The sequence below is a fragment of the Hemiscyllium ocellatum genome, chromosome 13 (genome assembly GCF_020745735.1).
Source record: "Hemiscyllium ocellatum isolate sHemOce1 chromosome 13, sHemOce1.pat.X.cur, whole genome shotgun sequence".
In the NCBI taxonomy this organism is placed as follows: domain Eukaryota; kingdom Metazoa; phylum Chordata; class Chondrichthyes; order Orectolobiformes; family Hemiscylliidae; genus Hemiscyllium; species Hemiscyllium ocellatum.
The window spans coordinates 3,530,432-3,557,401 of NC_083413.1; the positions used below are offsets into that span (position 1 = coordinate 3,530,432).

The following is a 26,970-nucleotide window of genomic DNA, read 5'->3' on the forward strand; positions in this document are numbered from 1 at the left end:
TATATCTGCTACCTAAAAAAGGACCCCACCACCAGAGGCATATTTCCCTTCTCACCCCTAATCTGCTTTTAGTAAAGACCGTTCCCTCCACAACTACCTGGTCAGGTCTATGCCCCCTAACAACCCACACTCCCCTCCTGGCACCTTCCCCTGCCACCGCAGGAATTGCAAAACCTGCACCCACACCTCCTCCCTCACCTCTGTCCAAGGCCTCAAAAAAGTCTTCCACATCCATCAAAGTTTAATCTGGACTTCCAAACATGTCATTTATTGTATCATTGCTCCTGATGCAGTCTCCTCTGCATTGAGGAGACTTGGATGCCTACTCGCAGAGCATTTCAGAAAACATCTCCAGGACACCCGCACCAATCAGCCCCATCGCCCCATGGCTGAACATTTCAACTCTCCCTCCCACTCTGCCGAGGACATGCAGGTCCTCGGCCTCCTTCATCGCCGCTCCCTTACCACCAGACGCCTGGAGAAAGAACGTCTCATCTTCCACCTCGTGACCCTTCAACCGCATGGCATCAATGTGGACTTCACCAGTTTCCTCATTTCCCCTCCTTCCACCTTACCCCAGTTCCAACCATCCACCTTAGCACCATCCTCATGACCTGTCCCATCTGTTAATCCGCTTCAACCTCCTGTCTGACCTATCACCTTCACACCCACCTCCATCAACCTATTGCAGTCTCAGCCATCTTACCCTACTCCCACTCCCCCTCCCATTTATCTCTCCACCCCTGAGACTCCCAGGCTCATTCCTGATGAAGGGCTTTTGCCTGAAATATCGATGTTCCTGCTCCTTGGATGCTGCCAGCACCACTCTAGTCTTGATGCCCATAAGTCAGAGATTCCCTGTATAATAGGATTCATGATCTGCACATGCCTCCTGTTAACTTAGTTAAATTTGCCTGTTAACATATCTGAAATCTTTTTCTCTCATGCTTTTTAAGCTTCCCTTTCGATATGTCTACACTCATCACTCAGCCACTCACCATGATAATGAGTTCTACATTTTCACCAGTTTCTGAGTACAGAAGCTTCTACCAAATACCTTATTGATTTCTTCAAGGCTATCTTTTGTTTTAACCTGTGTACCTAGATTTGGACTTCTTTATAAGCATGTATGTTGAAAGGGATAGGCATAGTGCATGGTCTGTCTAGTGTGCTATTAAAATTACAGAAGGGTCCAATACAATGTCTAGATCTGCAATGATTCATGAAGCTGTCATTAAATTCTGCAGCCGCCTGACCTGCAGCAGGAGACTCCAGGAAATATGATTTTGAAAGTGAAATGTCTCACTATCTCATTATAAATTGTAACCACTCCCTTTCCATTGGATGGATAGAGTTAATGTGGAGTTACCCCCTCTTCGTAGTACATAAGAACATAAAAACTAGGAGCAAGCAATTCAACCCCTTAACCTGCAGCTTGCCTCATCTATTTCCTGGCCCCATCCCCATAATCCTTTAACTTTTCACTAATTAAATTTATCGATCTTCTCCTTAAACATATTCAGTGTCCGGCATCCACTGCACTCAAGTACATTCACAATCCTTTGATAAAAGTTCCTTCTCTGTATTTCTTCACCCCTTAGCCTAAAACTATGACCTAGTGTTCGAAATGTTCTTCTATTATTCAGTGAAGGAATCTCCACTGTGACAATAAAGAGCACATTGTAACGTGCTTTTCAAAATTTAGCAAGATAGATTCATAATTAGAATCCCCACACACTCGCTATATCCTTCATAAATTGTAAATAGGCAAATACATTTGAGACCAGTTTTACACAGGCATTGAGAGAACAATATACCAGTGTAATGAGTAAGTAAATGCATATTCCAAAAAATAAGGCTATAACCTCATTGTCCTGCTGCAAATTGAACAAGTGTTATTATTGTTTAAAATTAGGACCAAAGGGCTATCCAGGTCCCCAGGGACAGGAAGGAGACAGGGGTCACCCTGGACCAACAGGAACAGATATCCAAGGTTTTGTTTTTACACGTCATAGTCAAACTACAGAGATACCTTTGTGCCCAGGCAACACTAAACAGCTATACATTGGTTATTCTCTCCTCTACGTGCAAGGTAACAAACGTGCATATGGACAAGATTTAGGTATGTTAATTCAGTTCTGATCAAAGTAATGTTACATTTTGAAATGTGTTTAACAAAAAACTGCTGCACATCAATTTTAACATAATGAAGGGCCACACAGAAAATGCCAATATTGCATTCAAGCACAAGTAGTCAAATATTTGTGTTGTTGTGCATTTTCCTAAAATGTTTGAATTCGCACATTGCTTTCTCTGCCATATATTTAAGGGAGAGGTAAATTACACAATTTTGAGACTAAATCATCAACTTTATAATAGCATTTAACAGCAGTACTAGAAACAATGATTAACTAGAATGGTTATTTGTGCATGTTGTATAAATCCAATCCATCTGATTTTACAAATAATGCAGTTTTGAGTTTCTTTGTTAAGTGTACATGCTGTGTTTTTGTGGCTTTCAGGAGCTGCTGGGAGTTGCTTGCCAAGATTCAGTGTCATGCCATTTTTGTTCTGTGATGTAAATGATGTCTGTAACTATGCATCAAGAAATGACTATTCTTATTGGCTATCAACTTCAAGACAAATGCCAATGGATATGGCTCCAATCAGTGGAAAAGCGCTGAAACCATTTATAAGCAGGTAGTGCCTTCATTAAACAGTTGGTGTAGACCTCTCTAGAAGTTGATAGAGCCCAGGCTTAGTTACAAAGAACAACAGTTATAATTCATCCTTACGGATTAGGAGACCTCATATTCAGTCCCTGCACTGAGTTAGCTGACCAGGTTGTTGATGTACATTGTGACACTGTTGGAGCTTCAACTATAAAACACAATCAGAGTAAAAAGTGAGGTCTGCAGATGCTGGAGATCAGAGATGACCTGGGGAGTGCAGTGAGAGAAAGACTCACTGAAATCCTTGTAATGACCTGGGGGGTGCAGTGAGAGATGAAGGGCTTGTGCCCGAAACGTCGAATTTCCTGTTCCTTGGATGCTGCCTGACCTGCTGCGCTTTAACCAGCAACACATTTTCAGCTCAAAACACAATCATACTCATGAAAACTTTGGATGACTGAACAGAAATCTCAACATAAATCTCAATCAGAAACATAAACAAGTTGCTGGAAAAGCTCGGCAAATCTGGCAGCATCTGTGGAAAGAAATCAGAAATTAATGCTTTGAGTCCAATGACATTTCCTCAGAATTGATGGTAGCTAGGAAAATGTAGATTTATATGCATAAGATAGCATAGGGGGAGGAGTTAAGAAGGAAAAGATAGGTGGTCACAGAACCCAAACAGAGGGGAGAACAGATTTAGGAGTTGACAACAATCCAGCTAGCAGCATGAATAGCTATTTATGGGGACTGTTAGTAGTTAACAATGGATTGTATGTAGTAGCAAACTGTGATAACAAGGACTGGCAAGTGAGGGTTGGGGTAAGGATAAGGAAGAACTCAAGCCCTAAAGATGCTCAACTCAATATTGAGTCCAGAATGCCACAGCATTCCCAAGCAGAAAATTAGCTGCTGTTCTTCTACCTTGCATTGAGTTTCATTACAGCACTGAACAAGTCTGAAACAGATTTTGGCCAGGGAACAAGGTGGTGTGTTTTGTCCGCAAAAAAAGACCCTGAGCTTCCAATTACCTGCCGCTTCAACACACCATCCTGATCGCTGGCCAACATCTCTGGCTGACAGATATAAACCAGGGTGTCAGAAGGTTTTGTTCACTCTGAGGGCTGGCTTTAGGAAGTTGGACTAGTGTCAAGTATTGTTCACATGTAAACAAAGGGTGGCTTAGTGACAGGATACCATTTTAAACCCCTGCAAACACAAACAAAAACAAATTAGTTTAATTAATGGTAGAAATAAAGTTCAATAGCACGAGTCCATTGGGTTTGACGATGCTCTTTTTGATCCCTAACAGCTTCTGTTCTTTGATCCTCCTACTCCAAGTTTTTTCCATTTCTTTGCAGGAGGCATAGAGCAATTTATACACTAACTACAAAGTCTCTTAGTTACCAGCTAAAGGCAACCACTTACAACAATCGCTGAGAAAAAATAATTGGCTGTCTTCAAGCTTCAGGTACTTGTACCTCACAAAGTTGGAGACATAGAACCTGCTCTTTAAGCGATATCATATCATTTACAATCACAGACTGTTCAGTTGTTCAAAAGTCAGAGAATTGTCATCAGGCTGATAATCTTTGGGAGCCACGATTGATCATAATTTCATAAACCATGTTGCCAGTCAAATCTCACTGCACATACACACTCCAGTGCTATTCCATCTTCCTTCACCTCCCCCACAGCCTGCAAACCTCAATGCAAACATGACTACCAATGAATTCAAGTAACATTTTTTTGCAAGGGCAGGAATTCTTTCCAGTCCTTGGTCTTGAAACAGTCCTTTCCTCGTTTCATTCCAAAATCAAAAATAAAGACAATAAAATGACATACTTTTTATATCATACAAAAAACTGAAATAGAACACACCTAGTACAGTGTACGCAGTTCTGGGCAACACACCTTAGAAAGTATATATTTGTCTCAGAAAGAATAGAATATAAGTTTTGTAGAATTATACTTGGATTTCAAGCATAGGTTAACAGGAATATTAATACCTTGAAATTTAGAAGAATGATTTGAATAACACTTTAAAAGGCTGAAATGGAAACAGGATAGATAAAGACAAACAACTTCTGCTGGTTGGGTTGTCTCATACTAGGGCTGTAGCCCGAAGATTAGAACCAGATTCTTTTAGGAGTGAAGTCAGGAAACACTTTTCTACGTGAAGTGTAGAAGTAGTTTAGAACTATCTTGTGTAAATAACAATCACTGCTAAACCAACTGTAAATTGTTAATCTGAAACTGATAGTTTTTTTAGGATTCAAAATCATTAAGGGACATGGAGCCAAGGGTGGAATTATGGTGTAGACCAGCCAAGATTTCATAGTGGACTAAGTCAAGGTGATAAATGGTCCATTCCTGTTCTTATGTTCATAGGGCAACATTCAGTCTTCTATTAGTGGGATTTGGATCCCAAGTTGAGGACAATAAATTAGTCAGCATTCTAACTCCAAACCATTAACCAGGGACCCCTATTGAAATCTGCATGCCTACATGTGGAGTGAAGAAAAGACTACACTCAGTTCCATTTCCCAATGTCTTTCACATTGAATACCTCAAATTTAAACATTTACAAAGAAGACATTTATTTCTCAGTGGAAGATTATCATTGCCTGATTTAATTCAAAGAAAGGCAACGGCTGAACTGCTAATCCAGAGACGAAAGTAATATTCTGGGAACCCGGGTTCCTATCCCACCATGGCAGACGATGGAATTTCAATTCCATACAAAGTCAGATGGAGTGGTGGCTCAGTGATTAGTACTGCTGCCTTACAGCGCCAGGGACCTAGGTCCAATTCCCACCTCCAGCAACTGTCTGTGTAGAGTTTGCACATTCTCCCCATGTCTGCGGGTACCTGATTTCCTCCCACAGTCCAAAGATGAGCAGGTTAGGTGAATTGGCCATGCTAAATTGCCCGTAGTGTTTAGGTGCATTAATCAGGGGTGAATGTAGGGGGGTGGGTCTGGGCGGGTTACTCTTTGTTGGGCTGAAGGGCCTGTTTGCACATGTAGGGAATTTAATATAATTTAATGGGTGACACAGTGGTTAGCACTGCTGCCTCACAGCGCCAGAGACTGGGTTCAATTCCCGCCTCAGGCGACTCTCTGTGTGGAGTTTGCATGTTCTCCCCGTGTCTGCGTGGGTTTCCTCCAGGTGCTCCGGTTTCCTCCCACAATCCAAAAATGTGCAGGTTAGGTGAATTGGCCATGCTAAATTGCCCATAGTGTTAGATGAAGGGATAAATGTAGGGAAATGGGTCTGGGTGGGTTGCGCTTTGGCGGGTCGGTGTGGACTTGTTGGGCTGAAAGGCCTGTTTCCATACTGTAAGTAATCTAATCTAATCTAATCTAAAAATCTGGAATTAAGAGTCTAATGATGACCATTGTCAATTGTTGATTAGGATTTCAATTAGGATATAAACACAGGATGTGAGTATAAGAGGTACAGTTAGTAAGTCTGCAGATGACACCAAAATTGGAGGTGTAGTGGACAGCAAAGAGGGTTACCTCAGATTACAACAGGATCTGGACCAGATGGGCCAATGGGCTGAGAAGTGGCAGATGGAGTTTAATTCAGATAAATGCGAGGTGCTGCATTTTGGGAAAGCAAATCTTAGCAGGACTTATTCACTTAATGATACTAGGGAGTGTTGCTGAACAAAGAGACATTGGAGTGCAGGTTCATAGCTCCTTGAAAGTGGAGTCGCAGGTAGATAGGATAGTGAAGAAGGTGTTTGGTATGCTTTCGGTGGGAGGTCATGTTGTGGCTGTACAGGGCATTGGTCAGGCCACTGTTGGAATATTGCGTGCATTTCTGGTCTCTTTACTATCGGAAAGATGTTGTGAAACTTGAAAGGGTTCAGAATAGATGTTGCCAGGATTGGAGAATCTGAGCAACAGGGAGAGGCTGAACAGGCTGGGGCTGTTTCCCTGCAGCGTCGGAAGCTGAGGGGTGACCTTATAGAGGTTTACAAAAGTATGAGGGGCATGGATAGAATAAATAGACAATGTCTTTTCCCTGGGGTCGGGGAGTCCAGAACTAGAGGACATAGGTTTAGGGTGAGAGGGGAAAGATATAAAAGCGATCTAAGGGGCGACTTTTCCACGCAGAGGGTAGTACGTGTATGGAATGAGCTGCCAGAGGATGTGGTGGAGGCGGGTACAATTGCACCATTTAAGAGGCATTTGGATGGGTGTATGAATAGGAAGGGTTTGGAGGAATATGGGCTGGGTGCTGGCAGGTGGGACTAGATTGGGTTGGGATATCTGGTCAGCATGGACAGGTTAGACCGAAGGGTCTGTTTCCATGCTGTACAACTCTATGACTCTATATGAAGAATTTACTGCTAAATAACAACTTTAGATTAAGGTAATTTAAGTGACACACATACATATATGTCCATGCTAACAGAACATGTGTCTTGTTTCCAGATGTATTGTTTGTGAAAGTCCTGCAATGGTCTTTGCTGTTCATAGTCAAACTGTTCAGATCCCACCATGCCCAAGGGGCTGGAAGTCTTTGTGGATAGGCTATTCTTTTGTAATGGTAGGTACACAAACAACAGCTTGTATTTTTATACAGTGCCTTTAGTATAAGTAATCCTAAGACCTTCACAGGAAAATTACAACATAGAAATTTTGACAGACTGAAAGGAATGTAATCAGGCACATCAGCAAGACTTTGGTTAAAAGGGTAGATTTTAAGGAATAATTTTCAGAAGAAATGTTAGGAAGACATCACAAAAAAAAAGGGACAGGATTAATCAATACTTGGAAAAGCAGGGATTGATCAGGGATAGTCAACACAGATTAGTTCAAGGGAGATCATGATTGAGTTTTTTTTGAAAAGGTGATTAAATATATTGATGAGGGTAGTGCAGCAAATGGAATTTACATGGACTTCAGTAAAACCTTTGACAAGATTCGACATGAAAGGCAAGTCTAAAGGTAACAGTCCATGGGATCCAAAGTGGATATAAAAGTGGCTAGCAAACAGTAGGAAAAGAGTGACGCTGGAAGGGGGTTTTGTGATTGGAAGCCTGTGACCAGCAGTGTACTGCAGGGATCGATGCTGGGACCCTTGCTGTTTGTTATGTACATAAACATTTTAAATGTGTAAGTTCATAGAATACAGGAAATTGGTGGTGTTGATTATATAAGGAGATGGTCTCTATTAGTCTGATATTGATCAGCTGGTGAACCGGGTAGAGCAACGGCAGTCAAAATTTAACTCTGATAAAAGAAAGATGATGCATTTTGGGAGGTCTAATGAGGGAAGGATATACACAATGACTGGAAGGTGCCCAGGGAGTATAGAGAAACAAAGTGTACAACTCCATTGATTCTTGAAGATGTCAGCATAGCTGGATTGGGTGGTGAAGAAGGCATATAGAATGGCTGCCCTTCATTACCCAAGGGATAACATCTAGGAGCAAGGAAGTCTTGTAAAAACTTTATAAAACATTGGTTAGGCCACAGACAGAGTACTGTTCACCACACAATCAGAAGGATGTGGTTACACTGGAGAGGGTGCAGAGGAGAGTCACGAAGATATCGCCTGGGATGGCAAGTCTAAGTTAATGAGGAGAGACTAGATAGGCTGAATTTGTTTTCCTTGGAGTAAAGGAGGCTGACAGGCAATCTGATTGAGATGTATAAAATTAGAGGCATAGATATGGTAGATTGTGAGGATCTTATCCCCATGGAAGACAAGTCTAAGACCACAGGACATCAGTTTAAGGACATCAGTAAATGTTTCAAAGGGGATCTGTGGAAAAAAGATCGAGAAGGTGGCAGAAATATAGAACTTGCTGCCTGAGAGTGTAGTGGAGGCAGGTACTCTCAAAACATTTAAGAAGCATCTGGATGAACAGTTAAAACGTCAGTAGGCTATAGACTAATTGAGGTAAATGGCATTAGTGTAGTTTGGTATTTGCTGGTCAGTGCAGACACAGTGGGCCAAAGGGCCTGTGTCTAAGCTGTATGACTTCAGGGAAAGAATTCCAATGCATAAAGCTTTATCAACTGAACAACCATCAATCACAAAACAACTAAAACTGGGGATACTCAAGAGGTCAGAATTGGAGGAATGCAGTGATAAAGGAAATCAGAGAGTATTCACCTATCACAAAAAGTCACAGAAAGCAATGGAGGATTACTGTGACCATGAGAATTCATGTTAGGAAAGGGGATAAAAACAAAAGTGGAGTCAAACGTCAGTGTTTTTCATAAAACTAACATTCTTTTTTCCTCTCCAACCCTAGCACAGAAGCTCAGGTGCAGAGGGATCAGGCCAAGCACTGGCTTCACCTGGCTCCTGTTTAGAAGAATTTCGCGTTGCCCCCTTTATTGAGTGTCATGGAAGGGGAACATGCAACTATTATGCAAATACCTACAGTTTTTGGCTGGCGACGTTAGATCCCTCACAGATGTTCAGGTATGAAAGCAGCACCACAGACAGGTTTAATATGGTTGTTACATGTGAATATGTCTCCCACCTCATTCGATGTTTATTTTCATTTAATAAATAACTCAGCAAGTGTAAAGCAGGCTGCGAATTCTCCATTGGGCATTGCTAACAAGGCCAGCACATATTTTCTCTATTCTTGATTGTCTTTGAGAAGGGAGATAGGAACTGCCTTCTTGTACTGCTACAGTCTATACATTGTAGGCTTTCTACAAAATCTGCAGTTACACCAGCACCACTCCCCACCTTTTCCTCCGCTACATTGATGACTGCATCGATGTCACCTCATGCTCCCATGAGGAGGTTGAACAGTTCATCAACTTCACCAACACATTCCATCCCGACGTTAAATTCACCTGGACATCTCCATCTCTATCGACTGTGACCAATTCAACACTGACATCTTCTACAAACCCACCAACTCCCACAGCTACCTGGATTACACCTCCTCCTACAAAATGTTATCCATTATTCCCAATTCTTGTGCTTCCGCCGCATCTGCTTCCAATGAACTAGTTCCACCAGCGAACACACCAGATGGCTTCCTTTAAAGACCGCAATTTCCCCTCCCACGTGGTTGATGATGCCCTCCAGCGATTCTCATCCACGTCCCACACTTCTGCCCTCGAACACCACTCCTCCAACCGCAACAAGGACAGAACACCCGGTCCTCACCTTCTACTCCACCAACCTCCTCATGTATCACATCATCCTCGGCCATTTCTACCATATACCAACAAACCCCACCATCAGATATGTATTTCTCTCCCCACCATTCACTCTGTGGCTACCTTGTCAGGTCCACATCCCCCAACAACCCACCTTCCCTTCCTGGCACCTTCCCCTGCCATCTCAGGAAGTGTAAAACCTGCTCCCATGCTTCCCCCCTCATTTCCATCCAAGGCCCCAAAGGAACCTTCCACATCCATCAAAATTTCACCTGCACTTACTGTATCCGTTGCTCCCAATGCAGTCTTCTCTAGACTGGGGAGACAGGATGCCTACTCGCAGAGTGCTTCAGAGAACATCTGTGGGATACCCGTACCGACCAACCCCAGCGTCCTCTGGCCGAACACTTCAAATCTCCCTCCCACTCCCACTCCGCCCGAGGACACGCAGGTACTAGGCCTCCTCCATCACCACTACCTTACTGATGAAGCTTGGAAGAAAACTGCCTCTTCTTCTGCCTTGGGACCGTCCAACCCCATGGCATCAATGTGGATTTCACCAGTTTCCTCATTTCGCCTCCTCCCATCTTACCCCAGTTCCAACCTTCCAGCTCAGCACCATCCTTATGACCTGTCCCACCTGTCCATCTTCCTTCCCACCTATTTGCACTACCCTCCCCTCCAACCTATCACCTTTATCCCCACCTCCATCAATCTATTGCACACTCAGTTACCTACCCCCAGCCCCGTCGCCCCCCCAACACCTTCAACATCTTGTCTAGCTATCATCGTTAACAGCTAACCCGAGAATGCAACTTTAAAAAAAAAGGGGTTTGTGATTTACACATGAAAGAAGTGAAACTATCACTGTATTCTAACAGATGAAAGGCTTAACAGACAATCAATTTTTCAATGTATAATTTCAGTTACATCACACTGCAAATTTTTGCTAGAAATTCTGTGTTACGATCGAGCCCTCCACAATCACCTGATGAAGGAGCGTTGCTCCGAAAGCTAGTGTGCTTCCAATTAAACCTGTTGGACTATAACCTGGTGTTGTGTGATTTTTAACTTTGTACACCCCAGTCCAACACCGGCACCTCCAAATCATGATTGATGGTGGGCTTTTCAAAAGACCTGAGTTCAAAAGGTACATGCTCAGGTGTCCTTGGAGAGAGAGCATGAGGTGTCTGCCAGTATTCTTTAAATATTTAAAGAGAGATGGGCACTGCAAGGGGACTGGAGTGTATTATCTCTTATCTCTGACAATATTTTGATTTTGCTCCCTCCCTGGTTAGCACTGCTGATTCACAGCGTCATTGACCCGGGTTTGATTCCAGCCTCGAACAACTCTCTGTGTGGAGTTTGCACAATCACCCTGTGTCTGCGTGGGTTTCCTGCGGGTGCTTCAGTTTCCTCCCACAATCTAAAGATGTGCAGGTTAGGGTGAATTGGCCATGCTTAAATTGCCCATAGTGTTCAGGGATGTGTAGTTTATGTGTACTAATCAGGCTAAATATAGGATAGTGGGTGGGGGAGTGGATCTGGGTGAGTTGCTCTTTGAAGGATCAATGTGGACTTGCTGGGCCAAAGGGCCTTTAGATTTTTAGATTAGACTTTAGATTAGACTTACAGTGTGGAAACAGGCCCTTCGGCCCAACAAGTCCACACCGACCCGCCGAAGCGCAACCCACCCATACCCCTACATTTACCCCTTACCTAACACTACGGGCAATTTAGCTTGGCCAATTCACCTGACCCGCACATCTTTGTGACTGTGGGAGGAAACCGGAGCACCCGGAGGAAACCCACGCAGACACGGGGAGAACGTGCAAACTCCACACAGTCAGTCGCCTGAGTCGGGAATTGAACCCGGGTCTACAGGCGCTGTGAGGCAGCAGTGCTAACCACTGTGCCACCGTGCCGCCCATAACCACCGTGCCGCCCACACTGTTTCCACACTGCAGGGATTTTAAGATTCTAGTGTTTTCTACCCTTTTTATGTTTTTGTTATTATCACACAACCCCTGATAAATGATACTTGAAATTTGCTGTTTGTTTAATTTATCAATTGGGCAGTTTGGTGAGATTCTTTTCAGAAAAACTGAGTTGTTCCCCACTGGGGTGTTGGCTACTGGGCAGCAAAAGGTGCAAACCAATGTTTATGCTAACTATAGATTTTGAATAAAGACTTCAGAAAATCCTTTGCTGCCTTATTCAACGTATGAATGTCAGTGTATAAGGAATCTAGAAAAAAGTTGTAGTTTAGGAGAATAATTTGGGAAAAGGGGAATTATTCATCTTGGTAGGAAGAATAAAAAGGAAACATATTATCTAAATGGTGAGAGATTGTAAAATTCTAAGTGCAAAATAATTGTATATCTTCATGCATTAATACAGAAGGTTAGTATAGTGAGGAATTAGAAAAGCTGATCGAATGTTTTCAGTTATTGTAGGGGGAGTTGAATATAAAAGTAGGAAGGTTAATTTTTAGTTATACAGAGTGGCAATGATGTCATATCTAGAGTACTGTGCATAATATCCATGACTTGGAGTTGCCGGTGTTGGACTGGGGTGTACAGAGTTAAAAATCACACAACACCAGGTTATAGTCCAACAGGTTTAATTGGAAGCACACTAGTTTTCGGAGCGACGCTCCTTCATCAGGTGATTGTGGGGGACACAATTCTAAGGCACAGAATTTAGATTAGATTACTTACAGTACGGAAACAGGCCCTTCGGCCCAAGTCCACACTGACCCTCCGAAGAGCAACCCACCCAGACCCACTCCCCTACATTTACCCCTTCACCTAACACTACAAGCAATTTAGCACGGCCAATTCACCTAACCTGCACACATTTTTTTGGACTGTGGGAGGAAACCGGAGCACCCGGAGGAAACCCACACAGACCCAGGGAGAATGTGCAAACTCCATATACACATACACATACACACGGCCACACATATGCAAAAATTTACAGTGTGATGTAACTGAAATTATACGTTGAAAAATACCTTGATTGTTTGTTGAGTCTTTCGTATGTTCGAATACCATGACAGTTTCACTTCTTTCATGTGTAAATCACAAAACCATTTTTTTTTAAAAAGTTGCATTCTTGGGTTAGCTGTAACAATGGGTGATAGCTAGACAACTTCCAGCTCAGCACTGTCCCCATGACTTGTCCGGACCCCTTCCCCCACCTTACCCTAGTTCCAAACTTCCAGCTCAGCACTGCCCCCGTGACTTGTTCGGACTTGTCCTACCTGCCTGTTTCCTTTTCCACCTGTCCACTCCACCCTCTCCTCCCTGACCTATCACCTTCATCCCCTCCCACTCACCTATTGTACTCTATGCCACTTTCTCCCCACCCCCAGCCTCCTCTAGCTTATCTCTCCACGCTTCAGGCTCTCTGCCTTTATTCCTGATGAAGGGTTTTGTCCGAAACGTCGATTCCGCTGCTTCTCGGATGCTGCCTGAACTGCTGTGCTCTTCCACCACCACTAATCCAGAATCTGGTTTCCAGCATCTGCAGTCATTGTTTTTACCTCGTATGTTGAAGCTGTTAGGCCCCTGTGTTCTCTGTCTATGCCATGACATTTAGATTGATTCTAATCTAAAAAGGTGAATTCATGCAGTTTTTGAGCTCAGAGGTTTACAAGGATTCATGCAGTTTTTGAGCAAAGTACAATGTAACTCTGCAAGTACAAATTCACCCCACAACATATATGTGTACATGTGGGTCTTTGTCTGTGTGTGTGTCTGTCTGGGTTGGAGATTGTGAGTGTGAGAGAGGGTGTATATGTGTGTGTAGTGAGTGTAGAGTGTCTTAAATGTGAGAGGGTGCATGTGGGAGTGTGTGTTTGTGTATCTGGGGTGGGGGGTTGTGAGTGTCTGTGACAGAAAGTGTATATGTATGTGCATGAGTGTAGAATGGTCTGAGAGGATGCCTGTGTGAGTGTGTATGTCTGTAAGGGTGTGTGTGCGTGTCTGTGCATATGTGTGTCCACGTGTATGTGTATAGGAGTGTGTGGGTGCGTGTGTGTGTATGTATGTATGTGTAGGAGTGTCTATGTGCGTGTGTAGTGCAATGGTGATCACCTGTAATGCGACATGAACCCAAGGTCCCGGTTGAGGCCCTCCCTATGGGTACCGAACTTAGCTATCAGCCTCTGCTCAGCCACTTTCCTCTGCTGCCTGTCCCGAAGTCCATCTTGGAGGATGGTTACCCGAAGGTCCGAGGCTGAACGTCCTGGACCACTGAAGTGTTCCCCAACTGGGAGGGAACACTCCTGTCTGTTGATTGTGCGGTGCCCATTCAATACACCTATATGTTGCAGGCAAGGATGCCCTGAGGCATGGTACATTGGGGAAATCGAGCAAAGGCTATGACAACGGATGAATCGGCACCACACAACATTCAACAGACAGGAGTGTTCCCTCCCAATTGGGGAACACTTCAGTGGTCCAGGACATTCGACCTACACACACATGCACAGACACTCCCACACACACTCCCACACTCTCACATGCACCCTCTCATACTTAAGACACTCTACAACTCTACACTCACTACACACACATATACACTCTCTCACACTCACAACCCACAACCCAGACAGACAGACAGACAGACAGACACACAAAGACCCACATGCACACATATATTTTGTGGGTGAATTTGTACTTGCAGGGTTATATTGTACTTTGCTCAAAAACTACATGAATTCGTGTAAAACTCTTATCTCACTTTTTAGATTAGAATTAATCTAAACATCATGGCATAGACAGAACACAGGGGGCCAATACCTTCAACATATTGTCTAGCTATCACCCATTGTTAGAGCTAACCTGAGAATGCCACTTTTAAAAAAAAGGTTTTGTGATTTACACATGAAAGAAGTGAAACTATCATGGTATTCAAACAGATGAAAGACTCAACAGACAATCAAGGTATTTTTCAATGTATAATTTCAGTTACACCACACTGTAAATTTTTGCTATAAATTCTGTGCCTTAGAATTGTGTCCTCCACAATCACCTGATGAAGGAGCAGCACTCCGAAAGCTAGTGTGCTTCCAATTAAACCTGCTAGACTATAACCTGGTGTTGTGTGATTTTTAATTGTGTACACCCCAGTCCAACACCGGCATCTCCAAATCAAGCGATAACTAAACAGAGAAGATCTTGAAGGGTCTTAACTGAGTAGATCTAGAGACGATGTTTCCTTTTGGATGTCTCCCTTTCTGGGAGAATCGAGAAATACAGATGACTGTTTAAAAATCAAGGTTTGTCTATTTAAAAGAGATGAGATGAAACATTTTCTTTTAAGGTGGTTGTGCGTCATTGGAACTACCTTCCTAAATAGGTATGGAAGCGGAATGCTTGAATATTTTTGAAGAAAAGGTAAATAGGTTCTTGTTAAGCAAGGCAGCAAAAGATTACAATCAGATCAGCCACATTCTTATTGAGTGGGAGATCAGGATTGAGTTGTTGAATGGCCTACTCTTTCTCCTATTTCGTATATAACATTACATTAGATGTTGCAAATGATACTAGACGTTATGCAAACTTTGGGCAAATTTTCAAATTTTGATCCCTTGGAGGGATGGTCATTGATGAAGCATCCTAAGATGGCTCTGCACTGTCACTCAAAACAAACTCAATCCTGTCACTTTTAGCAGCATATTTTGGGTATACAATGGTAATAGATAAGTTGTTTCTATGTGGTTTCTAAACATTTCCACACAAGGACTGTCTTTGAAATACTGAAACGCTTAGTGACTTTATGGAAATATTGACACTGGTTCAAGGACTCCCTTTGCTGTCTAAGAAATAGTGCACAAAGTACACTGTCCCATCATTTTCAGAGAATGTTTTCTTTGCTTATGTCCAACAACAGACATAATAGACTAAGTAAATAGAAAAGCACACAGATTATGCAATTCACATGACACAGCATATGAATAACTGACTCCAATATCTTGTGATTTGGGAACCAATTCAGTTTGAAAACTTTCATTTACTCAAACAAAACTGTAATAAAAAAAAACATTAGGGCTGAAATTCACCATTAGGAAGAGCGCAAATCGTTTAGACCCAAAATAAGGCTGATCACACTGCAATAGTAAAGAATGTTGCTTCACCAATCCACTGCCATCCAATATGTGTCCTTAGATTAGATTACTTACAGTGTGGAAACAGGCCCTTCGGCCCAACAAGTCCACACCGACCCGCCACCCACCCATACCCCTACATTTAGATGGACAATTTAGCATGGCCAATTCACCTGACCCGCACATCTTTGGACTGGGGGAGGAAACCGGAGCACCCGGAGAAAACCCACGCAGACACGGGGAGAATGTGCAAACTCCACAGAGTCAGCAGCCCGAGGCGGGAATTGAACCCGGGTCTCTGGCACGGTGAGGCAGCAGTGCTAACCACTGTGCCACCATGCTACCCATTTGAAGTTTGAAGTTAATGAATCATTAGGACTTACTAAAATATTGATGAGAGACAGACTAAGGAAACTTTAACTGTTATGATTTTCTTGGGAAGCAGGTTAAGTATTTTGGGATTTCTACGATCAATATATTGCACTTATATCAGGTTTAAACTGTCTCGGAATAATTGAGTAACTGGAAATAGCTAAACATACTGTGTTGCATCGTTGTTTGCAACATATGTCAAAATTACTACAGATGGTTGTGGTTGTGAAGGTCAATTATCTCAGTTGCACCCTAGGCACAAGTACCTTCAACTGCTTCATCAAGTGCTCCCTCAGCATAGGGATATTTGCTGATGATTCAGTGATGTTAATGCCACTGAACATTAAGGGTTCCACCTCATCTCCTTTAAATAGGCGACCCATGATTTTTAAACAGTCATCTCTATTTCTTGATTCTTCCAGAAAAGGGAGACATCTAAAAGGAATATTGTCTCTACATCTACTCGGTTAAGACCCTTCAGGATCTTCTGTGTTTAAATCAAAGTGCTCTCTCAGAGTAGGTATATTTGCTGATGATTGCTTAACATTTGTCAACATTTGCAAAACCTCAGATACTGAAACACTCAGCCTCCTTCCGCAGCAAGACCTAGGCAAAATTTGTGCCATGGAAATGCCAGGCAATTACAATTGCCAAATAGAGAATCTAAATATCACCCTTAATGTCCAATGGCATTACTACCACAGAATCACCCATTATCAACAAACTGGTGGCTACCATTGACAAGGACTGAAGTGGATCAGCCACATAAATGCTGTGGTAGCAAGTATAGATCAAATGCTAGGATTGTTCCAATCTATCCAATGCCTGTCCACCATTTACAAAGCACAAATTAGCAATCCTTCTGAAAGTGAATTTCAGTCCTAACATGTTTCATTTTCTGTACAAATACTGGATTTGTTTTTGCATTAAAATGTGTGCCATTAACACAATGCTCAGCTACAACTCACCAAGGGACTTTAGACAACAGCTTCCAAACCTACGACCTCTACCAGCTAGAAGGACAAAGGCAGATGCATTGGAACACCCCACCTGCAAAAGCCCCTCCAAGCTACACACCATCCTAATTTGGAATTATGTTGTATAAGCATGGTTGGTAAGTTTGCAGATGACACCAAAAGTGGTAGTATAATAGACAGTGAAGACTGTTATCTAAGATTACAAAGGGCCAATGGGCCAAGGAGTGGCAGATGGAGTTTAATTTGCAAAATGCAACATTCGCATTTATCTAAAGAAAACCAGGGCAGGATTTACATAGTTAAGGGTAGGGCCCTGGGGATTGTTGTCAAATGGAAAGACGTAGGGGTTCAGGTACATAGTTCCTTAGACGTGGCGTCAAAGGTAGACAGGGTGGTAAAGGAGGCATTCGGCAAACTTGTTTTCATTGCTCAGACCTGGAGTAAAGGAGTTGGGACGTTATGTTGTGGTTCTACAGAACATTGGTGAGGCCACTTTTGGAGTATTGTGTACAGTTTTGGCCGCCCTGCTGTAGGAAGGATATTATTAAATTAGAGAGAGTACAGAAAAGATTTACCAGGATATTACAGGGAGGGTTCAGGTTATAAGGATCGGCTGGAATTTTTTTTTCACTGGAGAGTAGGAGGTTGAGGGGTGACCTTATACAGGCATAGGTGAATAGCAAAGGTCTTTTCCCTAGGCAGGGAAGTTCAAAACTAGAGGTTGTATTTTTAGGGTGAGAGAAGAAAGATTTAAAAGGGACACGAGGGGCAACCTTCGTGGTTGACAGATGCATAAGTAGGTGGTTTGTATGTGGAATGACAAATAAGAACAAAGAAAATTTACAGCCCATGAACAGGCCATTCGGCCCTCCAAACCTGTGCCGATCCAAATCCACTGTCTAAACCAATTGCCCAATTCCTAAGGATCTGTATCCCTCTGCTCCCCATGTACTCATGCATCTGTCCAGACGCACCTTAAATGAATCTACCGTGCCTGCCTCTGCCACTTCTGCTGGCAACGCATTCCAGGCACCTACTACCCTCTGTGTAAAGTACTTTCTGCGTGTATCCTCCTCAAACCTTTCTCCTCTCACCTTGTACAAGTGACCTCTTGTTCTTGAATCCTTCACCCTGGGAAAAGGTTTATCTCTAACCATTCTCAGTATACCCTTCACGATTTTGTATACCTCAATCAAGTCCCCCCCCGCCCCCATCTCCTTTTTTCAAATGAAAACAAATAACCTACTCAATCTCTCTTCATAGCGAGCATCTTCCATACCAGGCAACATCCTCATAAACCTTCTCTGCACCCTCGCCAAAGCATCCACATCCTTTTGGTAATGTGGTGACCAGACTGTACAGAGTATTCTAAATACGGCTGTACCAAAGTCTTGTGTAATTTTAACATGACCTGCCAGCTCTTATAACCAATACCCCGTCCGATGAAGGCAAGCATACCATATGCCTTCTTGACCATTCTATCCATCTGTACAGCCGCCTTCAGGGTACAATGGACCTGAACTTCCAGATCTTTCTGCTCATCAAATTTTCCAAAGGCTCTTCCATTTGCAGTATAGTTCACTCTAGAATTAGACTTCCCAAAATGCATCACCTCATATTTGTCTGGATTGAATTCCATCTGCCACTACTCCGCCCAACTCTCCAGTCTATCTATATTCTCCTGTATTCTTGAAACTCCCTTGTTGGAATCACTATTGGTATCCCAATGCAACAGGTGAATAAGACAGTTCGCCACCTCCTTCTCTAGTATAATTAAGGTTGGGCAATAAATGCTAGCCTCTCTAGGAATGCCCATATCCAATGAACAAAAAGAAAACTCTTAATGAGCATCAGTTGAGATTAACTATATTTGTTGTAAGAGTTATATGGCAACAACAACAAAGGTTAAAACTCTTTGTCTTGCAACCCTCCGCTGGTGATTTTATGTCACAATTTGCTGAGGAAATAATTAATGTGTCTTAGTGACCTTAGTGACAAAAGCAGTATGGCAGTATGGATACAGTAAAAATCCACTGAGACATGTTGCCATATGATCCAAAAGTGTTAGGAGTACTTGGTTGAGCTAAACCGTGAGGATTGTTTTAGCATTTGGTTAGTTCATTCGCTGACCCAACAATCCCTTCCTTCCTATTTTCATTTTCATGGATGTTGCATTTCCATGCAGATCTTTTAACTTTATCTGTAATTTCTGCTCAGAGCTTAAGATGTAAAACATTAAGCAGAATTCCTCCAGATAATGATCTAGGCAATGGCTAGATAGTTGGGAAAACAGGAGAAGAATGGAAAAACTAGATTCCTGATGTTGAGATAAAAACTCTGATTGTCCACATCATGTTTCAATAACTTGATGAGAATCTCACCAGTGAGTGATGAGGAGCCTATTGGAGTTTACAGACATCTCATTATTACTTAATCTTGCCTCATTAAATGCAGGATTTTTTTTCCTCCAGTATTAAAGTCAAAGCAGCTACAGAAGATATAGGAGCAGAAGCAGGCCATCTGGCCCCTCGAACTTGCTCTGCAATTCAATAAAATCATGGCTGATCTTTTCATGACCTCAGTTCCACTTACCCACCCTCTCATCATAATCCTTAACTCCTTTACTCTTCAAAAGATTTTCTATTTTAACTTTAAAAACATTTACTGAGAAAGTCTCAACTACTTCACTGGGCAGGGTATTCCATAGATTCACAACCCTCTGGGTGAAGAAGTTCCTTCTGAATTCAGTCTTAAATCTGCTCGAGGGTGCCGTGGTCAGCCCTGCAGACCACTTCCATCCAGTCCAGGGATTAGCGGTAAGTCAGCAGGAGAGCATCACAGAGATCAATCATTGTCCTTCTGAGTCATCAGAATTTGGGTCATGGTTTGTCTTAGAGCCTGTGCGATGAAATTCAAGGCTATCAAAGGCCACTGCTGTGGTGGGAAAGTTAGAGAAGTCATGTATTGAAATTGGAGATAGCATAATGTGTGCAGAAGACAACAACTGGAAAGACGGGCAACTGTACATATAAGGATGGAAGATGATACAGCATGGGAAAACACGTTATTGAGAAGGGCTGGTCACCATCATCCTGGCTTGATGGAGAGACAGTGCATCACAACAAAGCTTTAGGCTAGGGACTCGGTGGAGAGACAAAGAGCTACATTCAAGGGTCTGTTGGTATTGTAGAATGTTTGAAAACCGATGAGCTTTATAGGTAGTACAGGACGAGGAATCACCTAGACAAACAGGCTAAGCCTCCGATGCAAGCTATGAAGCATGAACTACTTGTGTCTTCGATTCTCATCCAAATCACAATGTGGAATGAAAATGAAAAATGGCTGCAGGCAGATGCAGTGTGAGCAGAGGGAGTGTTTTTACTTTGTCTAAATAAGTGGGCTCCACTTCTGAGCAGTGCAAGGCACTTCAAGGAACAATTACATTAGTCTGGTACTTATATTTTACTTGTTGCTGACATACGTAAGCACAAAATTCTGTACGTGTAGCCCTTGCTATGCTGATTACAAATTTGGGCAGAAGCAATCTTGGCCATGACACTGACCATTACAAGTTAATCACAGTAATCTGTCTGAAGCAGAAGTGATCAAGCAACCGATAAAGCATAACCTGCATGCCATCATATAGGAAGAAAAAAATAAGGAACTTACAGACATGTAAAGTACCTTTCACAACTGTTGGACAATCCAAAGAAGGTCCCAGATTTATTTCGAGAACAGATCATTTGTGTCCCTGCTGAAGCTCAATTTCAGCTCTCTTGTCCTTTCTTTCTTGTAAAAGCACTTTTCTCCCTAAAAGACTTTCAAATTGAGGAGATCACAACTGACCAGACTAGTGCAGCCAATGACATAAAGAATACACTCATCATTTTAGACTGGTCATCGTAAATATTGTACTAAATATGCATGCAGAAATAAGTTATTGCCAAACTGTTATGATACTTGGACAGATTCAGTTTAAGGTATTCACACGTATTAATAAGCTAATTCAAACAAACATGTTTTTATAATATTGATAGGAGAGTAAGTCTTAGCTTCTCTCGCCCGTAGGTGTTCAAGGTTTGGGAGAAGATTTGTAGCTTGGGTGCTCGTTGTTGTGGTGGGTCTGTTGGCCGAGCTGGGAATTTGTGTTGCAGACGCTTCGTCCCCTATCTAGGTGACATCCTCAGTGCTTGGGAGCCTCCTGTGAGGCGCGTCTGTGATGTTTCCTCCGGCATTTATAGTGATTTGTATCTGCCGCTTCCGGTTGTCAGTTCCAGCTGTCTGCTGCAGTGGCCGGTATATTGAGTCCAGGTCGATGTGCTTATTGATTGAATCTGTGGATGAGTGCCATGCCTCTAGGAATTCCTTGGCTGTGCTCTGTTTAGCTTGTCCTATAATAGCAGAAATATACACATAGACAAGGAAGAAACTACGGTCTCATTCGATGTAACGGCACTGTTCACCTCTATTGACAAAACCCTAGCCAGGAAAATAATAGCCAACCTGCTGGACATACAGAACAGACAACAAGACGGAGAACCTATCAACAAAGACTGCATACTCAAACTACTGGACCTGTGCCTCACAACACACTTCACATTCAACAACCAAATATATGAACAAATCAACGGCACACCCATGGGCTCACCCACCTCTGGACTCATAGCAGAAGCGGTAATGCAAAGGTTAGAACAAACAGTCTTACCGCAAATTCAACCCAAACTATGGGTCAGATACGTAGATGATACCTTTATAATCATTAAAAATACAGAAATAGAGAACACACACTGGATCATCAACGCCATACTCACAGGAATCCGATTCACTAGAGAGGAAGAAAAGGACAACACCTCCCATTCCTAGACGTGATAATACAGAGAACACCGAACGGAGAATTCACCACAAAGGTATACAGGAAAGCCACACACACAGACCAAGTCCTAAACTACGAAAGCAACCACCCCAGCACACACAAAAGAAGTTGCATCAAGACACTGTTCAAAAGGGCCACAACACACTGCAATACACTAGAGCTGCAAAAAGAGGAAGAAGAACACTTATACAATGTATTCACCAAAAACGGATACCCCCGCAATTTCATCAACAGATGCCTAAGAGAAAGACAACGGAATGAGGACATGCCACAACCCCATATATCAAAAACATTTCTGAACTGACAGCAAGACTACTGCCATCACTAGGACTCATAATAGCACACAAATCAACAGCCACTCTCAGACAACAACTCACCAGGACAAAGGACCTGATACCCAGCATGAGCAAAACCAATATAGTGTACAAAATCCCATGCAAGGACTGCACAAAACTCTACATAGGACAAACAGAAAGACAGCTAACAATCCGTGTTCATGAACACCAACTAGCCACGAAACGACATGACCAGCTATCCTTAGTTGCCACACACGCAGATGACAAGCAACATGAATTCAACTGGGACAACACTACTATTATAGGACAAGCCAAACAGAGAACAGCCAGGGAATTCCTAGAGGCATGGCACTCATCCACAGATTCAATCAATAAGCACATCGACCTGGACCCAATATACTGGCCACTGCAGCGGACAGCTGGAACTGACAACTGGAAGCAGCAGATACAAATCACTAAAAATGCTGGAGGAAACATCACAGAAGCGCTTCACCAGAGGCTCCCAAGCACTGAGGATGTCACCTAGACAGGGGACGAAACGTCTGCAACAAAAATTCCCAGCTCGGCAAACAGAGCCACCAGAGGATAGTAAGTGGATATCCTCACTTCGGATCATTTCTTCTATAAGCAACATACATGGTGTTTTTCTTCAATGGCAAGCAAACACTAGAATATTGTCTCCTTTAACCCAGAAACTCACAATGAAGTCATAGTTAGCCTGTCTGCTAACTGAACATAATTGCAGTAACTTAATGGATTGAATCTAAAGGAGTTCTTTATATTTATTTGCAGGAAACCCAGACCACAAACGCTAAAGGCAGGAGAATTACGATCCATAATAAGCCGCTGTCAAGTCTGTACAAAGTAAATCTGGACTCAAAGGGTGTAATGGTGCTATTCTTAATTATGTTTGAAAGGTATTAATACAGAGATGAAGATAAACTAATGCTACTATTTTATGGTGCTGATTGGACTGTAGCAAACACTACTCCTAAATTTGCTGGGCAGTTTGTTGATATTGGTAACATTTATGAGCACGTTCACATCAACAAAGTAATTGATAGTAAAGTGATGGTGCTGATACAAAGCTTGGCAAAGACTCTGCCTTTTGCTTTTGCAATGGTAAATACTTTATGCAAATAATTGTACAGATGTGGATTCCACTGATCTTCACAGCACAATAAAACTAATTAGTGTAACATTTTGATGGAGTATCACGTTTATCATTTTCAGTCATTTGATGATTTCGACAAATACTTTCAGAGACCACAAGAGAACACCAAGCCACTAGTACATTGCACAGATGGCATTTATTTAATTATGTGCACTTAGGACAGAAATATATTCCAAACTTCCATAAATTAAAATGAGGGCATTGACCTTGTGGAATAGAGAGCATTTCAATCTGCAGTGATCTATATTTTTGGTAGTTATTCAGACCACAATTTTATATGCACAGTATATACTGAACCTACATATAGGAACCTGTATCACTTCTACAAAATATTGGGGATATTAGAGTTAATCTTAAATTAATCAGTGGGTGAGATGTGGAAAAAGTGATTTGCCTCTCTTATTTTACACATGGTTTGATTTTATTTTACATTGATTTCAGTAGACAAAATAAATTGGATAGGGTATAAAATATATCGTCAGTTTCCTTTATCCTGTTTTTTGTTTGGCAATAGAAATTTGAAATTATCCCTGTTGACTCTTATAATCTACACTACAAGAGTTCATCTTTAAAATTAACTCTGCAATTAATACTCTCCTTAAACATACTTCTGGCCTTCTAATTCTAGACGGTTGAAGGAAATTTTAGGTTTAATGAAGAAGGATTATTTTTATTCATTAAAAAAATGTTCAAATCAGAAGATATCAAACATTATCACACAGGTCTTTTGTTTTTTTAATACCAACAGGAATTTAACTCATTTAAAGAGAATTCCCAAAAGCATGATGGTTGCCAAACTGTGGTTTGTAAGCATTTAGAATCGTAAAATCCCTACAGAGTGGAAGCAGGCCTTTATGCCCGTCGATTCCACACCAACCCTCTGAACAGCATCCCACCCAGACCCAGACCCAGACCCCCCACCCTATCCTTTTAACCCTCATTTCCCATAGCTAACTGACCTAGCCTGTACACCGATGGACACTATAGGCAATTTAGCATGGCCAATCCATGCACATCTTTGGACTGTGGGAGGAAACCAGAATACCCAGACGAAACCCACGCAGACATGGGGAGAATGTGCAAGCTCCACACAGACAGTTGCCCAAGGCTGAAATCAAACCCAGGTCCCTGATACTGAGAGGCAGTAGTGCTAATCACTGTGCCGCCTGTTTTATATTTATCATGATATTAAACTCAACAACTATTTATGAATAATCATTATAATGAAAATAATCTGATCTTTAAACAACACTTTAGCACAAGCACAGTTCAGTTATTTTCACCAGCATTATTGAAAAAACATTATTTTGTAAAATACACGTTTAGAACTGGGCCATGTAGCCACAAATAATTACTAAGCATTTCCAGTGTTAACCTGGATTTAACTTTAACTGACTTAGGAAATGTTCTTTTTCATGTCCCAACAATCTTTTAAGTGAAGGGTTTAAAAGTATAATTCTTAAGTCTGCCATTAAGTCTGTGGGTGGCACGGTGGCTAGCACTGCTGCTTCACAGCACCCGAGACCCAGGTTCAATTCCCGCCTCAGGTGATTGACTGTGTGGAGTTTGTACATTCTCCCAGTGTCTGCGTGGGTTTCCTCCGGATGCTCCGGTTTCCTCCCACAGTCATAAAGATGTGTGGGTCAGGTGAATTGGCCATGCTAAATTGTCCGTAGTGTTAGGTAAGGGGTAAATGTAGGGGTATGGATGGGTTGCGCTTCGGTGGGTCGGTGTGGACTTGTTGGGCTGAAGGGCCTGTTTCCACACTAAGTAATCTAAGCTAATTTTAAACAATACAAATTGAATTATGTATTTCTTTATACATTACACTGAATATTATTACTGCAGTTACACAGAATAAATGCATATTATAAGTAACACATTTTGTTCTCACTAGATTTAGTGGTTATGCCTTTCTTATACAACAATGAAATCAAGGTGTTTTTGTTAAAACACTGACTCAATGTACTTTAGAAGTTATTTTTGGATTTACCATACGACATACTGACAGTACATGATCAACTATTATTACTGCATCCCACTACCTGAGAATCAATAGATTGAAGTTATGTTCAATATTTTTGAAAGACACTGATTTTTCTGCATTTCAGGGGAGGAATGCTAGTGCAATTTTTATTTAGTTCCGCCAATTCTAATATCTCCTACTTTATACGACTCCAGAGTCTATTTGAAAATTTCCACACTACTGTATTAGTGAAACCTTTTTATTGCTTATTCTTTTTTTATAAAATATTTTCAAGGATTGTGGTTGTCACTGGCAAAGCCAGCACCATCTTAATTAGCGTTACTGCGTGGCTTGCTAGACCATTTCAGCAGGTCAGGCAGCATCCAAGGAACAGGAGATTCGACGTTTCGGGCATAAGACCTTCTTCAGGAAGAAGACCTGAAGAATCGGGCATAAGACCTTCTCCATGACCCCACCTCCCACCACCATACCATCATCTCCCAGACCATCCATAACCTCATCACCTCAGGGGATCTCCCATCCACCACCTCCAACCTCATAGTCCCACAACCCCGCACTGCCCGTTTCTACCTCCTGCCCAAAATCCACAAACCTGACTGCCCCGACTGACCCAATGTCTCAACCTGCACCTGCCCCACCGAACTATTACCTTCCTCCCCCATTTCAGTGAGAAGTCAGGAATCAATAATATTGCAGTGGATCTGAAGTCATGTGTAGGTCAAACCAGGTAAGGATATTTGTGAACAAGATGGATTTTTTGACAATCAATGGTGCTTCACATTAAGTTAATGAAACCAGCTTTATATTCCAGATTTACTCCTTATTATATATGAACTAAATTCCACCAGCTGCGATGGTAGGACTTGTAACCAATGTCCCCAGAGCATTGTACTATATAATTGCATTAATAGTCCAGTAACATACTATGATGCCACTAGCTCCCTTGTAGCAACACATAACAGATAAACACAAGTGATAGAATATCCACACTGAATCCAGTTGCTTGGCTATAATGTCTGTTCTATAACTCCACTGCAATGTTATTGATTCCTGACTTCTCACTGAAATGGTCTAGCAAGCCACTCAGTAATGCTAATTAAGGATGGTGCTGGCTTTGCCAGTGACAGCCACAATCCTTGAAAATATTTTATAAAAAAGGAATGAGCAATAAAAAGATCTCACTAATACAGTAGTGTGGAAATTTTCAAATAGACTCTGGAGTCGTATAAAGTAGGAGATATTAGAATTGGCGGAACTAAATAAAAATTGCACTAGCATTCCTCCCCTGAAATGCAGAAAAATCAGTGTCTTTCAAAAATATTGAACATAACTTCAATCTATTGATTCTCAGGTG

General features: G+C 42.1%; 1 protein-coding gene across 1 annotated transcript in view; it reads left to right on the plus strand.

The window, feature by feature from the left end:
• LOC132821747 (collagen alpha-5(IV) chain-like) overlaps positions 1-23,660 on the plus strand; it is a 276,828-nt gene extending 253,168 nt beyond the window's left edge. The window contains exons 48-52 of the mRNA XM_060834471.1: positions 1,916-2,122; positions 2,523-2,700; positions 7,120-7,234; positions 8,952-9,124; positions 23,248-23,660. Of these exons, the coding sequence (XP_060690454.1) occupies positions 1,916-2,122; positions 2,523-2,700; positions 7,120-7,234; positions 8,952-9,124; positions 23,248-23,323 (749 nt within the window). The 3' untranslated portion in view covers positions 23,324-23,660. The remainder of the gene's footprint in view (positions 1-1,915; positions 2,123-2,522; positions 2,701-7,119; positions 7,235-8,951; positions 9,125-23,247) is intronic.
• The last annotated feature ends 3,310 nt before the right edge of the window (positions 23,661-26,970 follow it).